The sequence below is a fragment of the Arachis hypogaea genome, chromosome 9 (genome assembly GCF_003086295.3).
Source record: "Arachis hypogaea cultivar Tifrunner chromosome 9, arahy.Tifrunner.gnm2.J5K5, whole genome shotgun sequence".
In the NCBI taxonomy this organism is placed as follows: Eukaryota; Viridiplantae; Streptophyta; class Magnoliopsida; order Fabales; family Fabaceae; genus Arachis; species Arachis hypogaea.
In genome coordinates, this window is record NC_092044.1 from 7,600,050 (window position 1) to 7,610,558 (window position 10,509).

Consider the following 10,509-nt stretch of genomic DNA (forward strand, 5'->3'; position numbering starts at 1 on the left):
GTTTTCAGAATTTTTATAGCTACTACTGTAATTATGATTATAATAGAATTTACCATTCATAAAATATTAATATGTGATTAAGTTGAGTTGATTAAGTGATTAATTCATTTATTTCCTTAAACAATTATCGATATCGAAAGTTTGAATCAGTAAAAAATTAAACATAAATAAATAAACATAAATATTTGTGCAAGAATGTGAAAATTTTTATTTATTTTTGAGTATAAAAAATGATAGAAAGTGTCATGAGAGTAACCAGGAAACGATATCATCAATTTGATTATGGGGACCCAACATCTCTGCCAATTTAATGCAATCGCTTTCCCAGTCATCTTCCCACAGCCATGTCAGCAAGTTCTCTCTATTCACAGACCCATTATTAAACTCCATAATACTCTCCATATCCAAGTGATGATTATTCTCATTCATTCCCACTTTCCAGCACTCTCCACTTTCCCCATTGGAGCTCATCTTGTTATTCACATTATCATTACTACTACCCTCTCTAGTTTGGTCCACACCCAAACTATTATTGCTAGTAGTCATGCTTTCTTCATTTAAGATTCCAACCTTATGGTCAACTTGTTCATCTATGATTTGTTTCTCATACATTGTTGTCCAGTGTACTTTTTCTTCGTCGTGGTCGTCATTGTCGTCTTCGTCTTCTGCTTTCAACACCGTGGTGCTAAGCTTCATGAAATCCAAGTCCATGTCCAAGACCATGAAATCCTCCATGGTGTTGAACAAAGCCTCACTATATATGAAAGGAGTTGAAGGTGCTGGGATAAGAAAGTCTTCATCTTTGTTCTTGTGAGGTGCGGTTTCTTTAGGGTTTTGTGTGTTATTGTTGATGATGATGGATGAACGGCTTGATCTGATGCCACGTGGTCTTGGCTTAGGAGGAAGGACATCGGTGAAGCCCGGGAGGGTAGTGTGTATGGTAGTTGCTACTCTCGGGAAACAGTAGAGTTTCCTGCTGAGGTTAGAGTTCCAGTAATTTTTTATTTCATTGTCTGTTCTTCCTGGCAAATGGCTTGCTATTGTTGCCCACCTAAACCAGTTCAAGCCCAAATATTTCATCCGAATAAATGTTAAAATATAAAATATATATATTATAAGTAAAGTTTCATAGTAGCATAAAAAGTGGTGGTTAAAAATGATCAAAAATTGATTAATTTATAAAAAAAAACAGATGAGATACAATGAGTTGAAAGAGAATCTATAATGCTCCAACTCTCAGTAAGTCTACTATGTTTCATATGCTCTGCCACTGCTAAGTGTCAAATTTGTGATATTTAAAAAAATTTTCACTTTAAAATATTTTGGAAATTTTTCTAAATATCACAAGCTTGACATTTGGCAGTGCTAGAGCATATAAAATATGGTAAATTTACATAAAGCTAAAACATTGTAGATTTACCTTTAACTTATTGTATCACCACCTCTCCTGTTCTTATAAGTTAGTTAACTCTTAACCATACTTAGCTACTACTTCTCATACTACCATAGATTAACACATATATCGTGTATATTAAATATGTGATAATATATCAATAAAAATAATTTTTAATTATATTAATAATATAAATAATGATCTAAAATAATAAATGTTATTAGATTATTGTGTAAAATATTTTATATTATTAATATATCAAAATAAAACACATATAATTCACTCATATTTGTTAAAAGTTTTTATAGAGAGATAGTTTACTAATGCACAGGTGAATTGCAATAAGAAAATTTAGGTGATTACCATTTTTTAGTTAATATATAGTCAATAAATTTATTTTAGCTAATATTTTTCTACATATTTAATTTTTTTTAAAATCATTAATTATCTCGCTGTCTCCTTTAATTTTTAAAATTCAAATGTGTGAACATGTAGTCTATTTTTTCTTATTGATTATTCTTTTAAACTTTTTTGTTGGATATATGTTGACAAAAATATATTATATTATTGTGTTTAATTTTTATTTTAATACGCGTTTTTAAATGCTCTTTAATTAGTAAATAAAAAGTGTTATAAGTGCATCCTTATTTAGTATGTGTTTCTATTTTATATTTTTATCTTAGTATTTTTTAGTTTTAAGATTTCCTGTGAAAAAAAAAAAGAAAACAGAATTTTAACTATTTTATTTATTATATATACATAGAACAAATAAGTATGTAGGACATATAGGATTTAGGTTGATATGAGTTCTCTATGGATAGAATGCAGCATGTTTCACTATTGAGGGATGAGGCCTACAGGTAAGTTAGCTAATTAGTAACTCAATAGAATGTTAAGGATTCTTTTGCTAATTTTTTTTTAATTGAAACTCTTTTATTTAATTCCCACGTACCAAACTAAAAATAAAATACTATTATTAAAACACAAAAAATAAAAAATTGTTTCAAGAATATTACAAACATTGTTCTCTTGGACTGTTTATTTATAAGAATCGATCACAAAATCATATTTAAGATGTGAGATATAGATAGAGATTAAATATTGTATCCTAAAATACTGAACTAATATATTTTATATTTTTTTGGCTAAAAAAATACAAAAACACTAAGTCGAAACATAACTTATTTTTAAAATTTTTTTATTATTACTATTAAATTTTTATAATTATATTTTTTATTATTTTATTTTTTATTCTAATTTTTTATGAAAAAAATAAAAGTAAATTAGACTTTTTATTATTTGTTTTATCTTATATTTAATTTATTACCCAATAAAATATAAAAATATTAATTTTTGTGTTTTTTTCATTGTCTTGTCTTTTATCATATCTTAAAAAACATAGTCTTTGATAGCATTTAAAAAAAAAGACAAAAATTAAATTAAATTTCTATATTATATTTAGTGTAAAATATATAAGACTAAATTATCTCTCAATATTATAATTGGTGGAAATAAATGCACGAGTGAAATAAAAAATCAAGGTTAGAATAGAAATAAAGTTGGAGACGTAAAAATGATGAAAAGCAGAAAAGGGTAGAATGAAAATTTTAAAAATTAGATAAAATTATTTTTAAAAAATAAATATTATTAAAATTTCGATTTTTATTTTTATAAATTTTAGTCCTTTTTATCCTCGCTTTTTACAAACACCGAAAGAGCTAAAATTTTATATCTTAAAATTAAAATTTTAATTTAATTCTTTAACCACCAAACACATACTTAAATTCCAATTCTCCAATTAATCTTAATTCCAATCTTTAAAACCACTTCAAGTATTCTAAAACATTCTCCAAATTTAATGAAGTGGGTTTAATATCCTCTTTCGTTTTATAATTATTTATGGATGAATGTTGTTATTGGGACAAACCTGTTGCCAAAAGAAGCTTGCAAGTTGACGATGGTGTCTTCCTCTTCAGCTGAAAAGTTCCCTCTTTTGATGCCACCTTTCAAATAGTTAACCCACCTCAGTCTGCAACTCTTACCACATCTTAATAATCCTTCACAACCCCAAAAACATCCTCATTATTAACAACCCAATTTTTCGCTTCATTAATACAAAAGAAAAGCATTGTTTTCCCTTTGTAAAGTGTATTTTTTTCACCTCTACCATATATAAACAGTTGGGTAAAGTATATTTTTTATTTTTAAACTTTGGCAAAAATTTTTAAAATATCCTTAAATTTTATTTTGTTTTAATTTTGTCTCAAAAATTTTCGATTTGTATCGAATATACTTTCGACAGTTAAATTTTAAAAAAATTTAAGACCACTCTAACAATAATACATAAAAATTTTACTTGATTTGCTTATGTTGAGGGTTGTTCTTATGAAATTGTTGTTGAATTTATTTTAAATTTTTTGAAAAATTAGCCATTAGGAATATATTTGATGCAAATCGAAAACTTTTGGGACAAAATTAAAACAAAATAAAACTTAGGGATATTTTTAAAGCTTTTGTCAAATTTCAGAGACAAAAATTATACTTTACCCTAAAAAATTTTAGTTGTATCACTAATATTTAAAAATTTTAATTTTACACCTAATATTTTAAAAAAAAATTAGTTTAATTTTATCCCTACAGCCAAGGTTATGTAAACCACTGAAAGTAGATGCTTATTACGTTGGCTGTAGAGGTAAAATTGAAAAACTTTTGTAAAGGTTAATAAGTATAAAATTAAATAAAACTTTCCAAACTTCTTAAAGATAAATTGAGAATTTTTTGAACATTTAATGTAAAATTTAGACTTTAAAAATTAAGAAGAAATTTTATAATTTTAATAAATTTTATAAATAAAAATATATTTTATCATACCTCTTTTTTCTTATAGATAATTAAATATGGATAACTAACTCACATGAACCAGAAGGTTACAGAGACGGTGTTAAAATTTCTGGAAACCAACTAACAAAACAAGCATAACTAAATAAAAAATCAAAAGATAAAAGGAAGGAAGAGTATATCATAAAAATAAAATATATTAAAAGTCATGATTCATTCTCTTATTTATTTTTTAAAAATTTTTAAACAAAAATTTTAAATTTTCATTCTTTTATATTTTTAAAAATAACATAATACTCATTTAAGTATTAAGAGATAATTAAAATAATAAATTAGAACTCTAATAATTATATGATAAAAATTTAGGTGAAGTCGACTTCACATAAAATTAATACCTAAAAATCGTTGGATAAAAATTTAATCAAATCATCTAACGACTCTCAATATCAATTTCACCGATTTCACATGAACTCACCTAAATTTTCTCGACTTCACGTGAACTCGAGTTCACCTTAATTTTTTCCTAATTATATGCACATACACAAACCCCTCTCCCATCAAATCATCACCATCGTCAGTAGTTTGCGTGGCCACCTTTCTCACCACGTTCATCTTCAATATCTAACTTATATATACTACGTAAATTCGAAGTTTAAGGTAAAAGTTTTTAATTGAATTGGTTAGTATAATTTTTTGGGAGTAAAACGCACTAATAAATTATTTCAATTTTAAAATTATACAAATCGAATACACTTTTCAATAATAGCTGACGATTTATTATATATATGCCGTATATAATAAATTAAATCTACTTGATTCGATTTATTGTTTGTACATAGTATTAATATTTACTACTTTTAAGTTAATTATTTATTTTTTTATATTACTTTTAAAATATAAATGTTAATATTTGGTAGTAATTAAATATTAATAAAAAAATACTTTCATTTGTAATTAAATAAAATATAAAAAAATTAAAATAAATAAAAATAGAAATCTAATTTTTATGTTTTAGTTTAAATTTTAAAAAATTTATATTTTTATAAATTTAAATAAAACAATAAATAATTTTTAAAAATTTTTAAAAATTATCTTTTAGTTCATTAGTATTTAAAATATTATTATTGAAATTTTTTATGTTAAAAAATTAATATAAAATATAATTTTTTAAAGTAATATAAAAGTTAAAATTTAATTTTTTTTATAATTAGAAGTAACAGATAATAAATCCAATCAATTAGAAACTAAGTAATATAGGATGTCTCATTGATCATATAACTATCCAATTCCTATACCTTAGTCTGTGTTTGTTTCTAAGAACAAGACAGACACTGAGAATAGAATAGAATAAGACATTGATAGATAGAAATACAAAACTTTGTATTCTTATATTTTGTTTGATGATAAATTAAAACAAATTATAAAAATTTAATTTATTTTTATTTTTTTATTCAAAAAATTTGAGATGAAAAATATAACAATAAAAAATATAATTATAAAAAATTAACAAGAATAATGAAAGAAAAAATGAAAAATAAGTTGTGTTCTTTGTTAGTGTCGTCATGTCCTTTCTGTTAGGATGGATACAAAATATACTAATTCAGTGTCTCTAAATACATTATCTCTTTTCATATCTTTTCTGCCAAATATGATTTTATATCTCTATATTTATGTCTCAGTGTCTTGTCTTTATAAATAAACGCAACTTTCGCTAGGAAAAAAATATTAATTAGAATAAACATTTTTCAGAACAATGAAAGAAATTCGCTGGCATGTCTAGGTTTTCCGTGCAAACATTCCCTTATCTCAAAATTTCATAAAAAATTATACAAACGATTATAAAAATTATTTAAATAAAAACGTTTAAAATATTTTTTTAAAGATATTTTTTAATAATTAAAATTTAATATAAATAATTAATTAAATTATATTATTTTTATTAAAATTAGATGAGATAAATTAATTTAACTAAAAATTGATAAATTATACTTTAAACTAATTTAAATTAATACTTTTTTATAAAAATAATTATAATATTTTTATTATAAAAAATAACGGAAAATAGTGAATAAATAGAAGGAAAACTATAATTAATTCTCTCGAATTTTGTTCTATACACAATTCGACATCTTGAAATTTCTAAATATTTTTTTAGAAAAATAATTGTTACTGAACGATAATTTGTCAATAAAATACAAATAAAAAAATATTGAAATATATTTTTAAATGTTAAAGTATCGGCATACACATTTTAAAAAATTTTGGATGTAATTAAACCGCAAATAAGAAAGTTTTAAAAAGATTAATTATAGTTTTCACTACATATTATTTTTAAAAGATGTGGCCGGGGGAATATAAATTAATAATGGAAACAAATATGTTGTATATCTATCTACATTTCTACATATTACATTGAAATTCAGGTAATTAAAAAATCGTATTTATGTTTTTATGAAAGACATGCAACACTACTACACAATAATATTGATATCTCCCCTTAAAATATATAAATATTTTGAAAAATTAATAAGATAAATTTTACTAACTGAAATAAATTACGGTAAAATCATCAATTTAATTTACCCTAATGCAGAATAGTAGTAATTAAATAGCACTAAAAAGATATTAACTAATTAATAAAGTGATAATACCAACCTGCATTTTTGGGCAATGACCTCCATGAACCTTCACCATTGGCTTTTATATACTTTGTTAATAGTTCATCCTCCTCTTCTGTCCACTTTCCCTTCTTCAACCCCACTTTTTCACAACAAGGAGCCCTTCCCATATTGAATTAGAAGAATGATGATCAAGAAATAATCTATTATTATATCCACTAAATTAATTTTCTACTTATTTATTTATAAAATAATAAAAATAGAGCAAGCAAAAAAGCAGATTATTTACAAGTGGCAGTACAATCAAGAAGAATACTAAAGGATGCATGCAAGAAATTTGTGTGTGTATGTGAATTGAATTGTAGAAAGGCAGATAGGAGTGTGAGTGATTTATAAGGGTGTGTTTATAAGTTTATTATTAATTGTGAGATATGAACGGTGGAAGATTGTGCCACGTAGAGTGTCTATGAATGATACAGTGGTAGCTCACCCACTGTCGGCGAGAACCTCGTATAGTAAATATGTGGGTCAAATGTCAATCATGCATGTCCCATGTTACGTTACGTTTCTATATGGTCCTGTTTATTATTACTACATAGGACTTCCCATGTTACGTTCATGGTCCTGTTTATTATTACTAAGTTCATGCTCTTATTTAATATTTTATAAGAATAATAATGTTACATAGTCCTCGTCTTTTTTTTTATTTTTATGCAGATTTTATTAGAACTTTTTTTTTAGAATTATTTCTGTCTAATTTTCTTTTTTTTTTTGTTTGGATTTCAAATCCTGATGTCTTTAAAAAAAACTTTTAATTAAATTTTTAAATTTTAAATTATAAATTTTAATAATATAAAAATAAATTATTAACTAATATTAATAAAAAGTATTGACTCTTAATATCTTTATTTTATATAAAATACTCCTCCTTTTCTAGCAAGTGAAATAGTACTAAAATGCATTAACATATTTGTCGGGAATGTATGTTCACAATCTAATATATCGTGTGTGAAATAATTTACTATTGTTATTTAACAAAAAATTAATATAATAAAATCTTTGAATAAATTTAAAAAATTATCATTAGTATAGAAATAATAATATTGAGTAATAAATTTTTATAGTTCAATTTAAATTATTTTTTATCATATAATTATTAAAAATATATTAATAATTCATATATATATATATATATATAAAGATTTTTATTGGGTGAAAATTAATAAATTTTATTTAATAAATTATATATACATGACACATATAGAGATATATTATATATGATCATTGAATTAATTTATTCTAAACATTTTTAAGAATTATAATTACTATATATTTGTCAGTAAAAATTTTTTATGATGAATATGATATTAGAGTTTTTTTTAACTTGTGACTATTATGGTAATTAACAAAAAATTTATTATACTTATATTGCAAATACCTAATATCTTAAAATGCTAGTTGTATGGATATTGGATATGATTTAAATACTTATAAAATTAATAAACAGTTAATAAAAAATTTGTCAATTCTCAATAAAAAATTCGAACTATATGATTATAATGAGTGAATTAATAAAGCCTTGGCCAAGAGAATTGAGTTATTAAAAAATGAATTTCTTAGGACATTCTTAATTCATTATAATAATGATAAAATGTTAGAGTTTGACAATTATTTAAATCATATTCTAAGGTTAACCAAAGTTGAAAAGATAAAAAAAAGTTATATATACTTTGTTATTCTTTGATTCTAATTAGTAAAAATAGATCATTTCGTATCATTGGATCATCAAAGAGTATTATTAGACACTAACCTTAATTGATAAATTTAGCATGACTATTTACTACACGCATAATGTTAAATTTATGAGATTACACATACACTAACGAGTATTTTAATTTTTATGTTGCTAAAAAATTATTTAATTATTACTTTTATTTGATTCCAAGAAAATAATTTTCTTAAATCAAATAGAATATTATTATATCTTTTTGTTAGCATAAAAAATATAATAAAAGTGATAATTCATGAGAATGTTAAATGGTGATTAAGAATAATTAATGAGTTTTAAAATTTGAATTTTAAGTTTGCATAAGATTCTAATTAAATGTGTTTTAAATTGAGGTGTGATTTGTCATAAGATTTTAATTTAAATAAGATAAATTTAAATTTAAAATAAAATAAGATTTAAATTCAAAAATTAAAATTAAGAATAACATATCATACTATATATATATATGTAATCATGTAAAGGCACTACTAGAAAAAGATAACACACAATTTGTTTTTTTATCATAACATATATAAATATATGTGAATTTAAGTTTTGAAAAAAAAAATTAGTGCAAAAAAGTGTAAATTAAAAAAAAATAATTCAAATCATACTTTTATTAGACGATAAGTTGATAATAAAAATTAATCTCCGTGTGAATACGCATAATCCCTTCGAACAATCAAAAGAAGAAAATTTTTTAATCTATTTCATCTCGTTCTTTAACCATTTATTTACATGGTTGGAGGTTCATTTTGCTGCCTAATAATTTATATTTTTGAGATACTACCACATACAGTACAGTGAAGAACTTGGTCATCGTTATCAATGATGGATCTTATGATAATTTTGGGCAAAAGATGTACGATAAGCCAACACAGCTTTGAATAATTATAACTTTCGTTTTCTGTCTGTACGATAATAGAAGCTAAGTAATCTGGGATTTTTCATTGATCATGTAACTATATATCCATTTCCCATACCTTAGGTAGTGAAGGAAATATTAATTAGAATCAACATTTTCAGAACAGCGAAAGAAGTTCGCTGGGATGATGTCTATGTATTCCGTGCAAACATTCCTATTTTAATTTTTTTTTGTGCAAGTATAAATTTAGAGAAAAAAATAAGATAGAGTTTGGCTGTTTGGCAAGCCATATATGATTATCAAAATAAGTAGGTAACTAAGAATACAAGTTTCTCTAGGGATTTTTCTATTAGTACCATGGATGGTGCACTATGAAAAATATGAAAACGTTCAGAAGAATTTAGAATGGTGAAAACTGGAAAGAATCAATTTCAATTTTTTTTAATAGAGAATGGAATGTATTAAAAGTGAAAAATAATTTTTTTGAGCTCTTTAAAGATTATACATTATATGTTCATAGGAAGAAGTCTCCACGGTTGAAACCAATCAAACCAAGTTAAACTTTTTCTTTTTCATGCAAATCGGTTCGGCCAGAAAGAAGAGTGATAACCGAATACAATGACCAACATACAATTACCTCTGGGTCTTCCTTGGTCACCAATAAGCATCAATACGAGCCATCCCTCCTTGCTTGCATTCCAAGAAAGACTCATAGCCCTTGATGCTTCATGATGCATGACAACTCCTCATGCTCTACTTTTGATTCCTTCTTCACGTAGCCACCCTAGCTACCTTCCGTGATGAATGAACTCAAAAGTAGAGTCGAGCCATCCTTGAGATCTTCCTCTGACCGAAATCTTCATCATCCATTTTTGGTATGCAGAAGCCAAGATCTCTTCACCAAATCTTACCATTCATGGTTGAAGATCTTAGTCACTACATACTTTATGTTCTCTTTTTCTTGCCATCATTGTGATGGTCTTGTAGCGTGCTTCTTCTTCTCTTCGGTGGCTAGTTTTAGCTTCCA

At 24.3% G+C, this 10,509-nt stretch overlaps 1 protein-coding gene across 1 annotated transcript; it reads right to left on the reverse strand.

Annotated features, from left to right (window-relative positions):
* Nucleotides 1-243: 243 nt before the first annotated feature.
* LOC112708805 (uncharacterized) lies at nucleotides 244-7,019 on the reverse strand. The gene is made up of 3 exons (XM_025760737.1): nucleotides 6,887-7,019; nucleotides 3,321-3,450; nucleotides 244-1,051 (listed from the first exon to the last, which is right to left on the reverse strand). Exons 1-3 carry the CDS (start codon nucleotides 7,017-7,019, stop codon nucleotides 244-246), a joined length of 1,071 nt encoding a protein of 356 aa, XP_025616522.1.
* Between the last annotated feature and the right edge of the window lie 3,490 nt (nucleotides 7,020-10,509).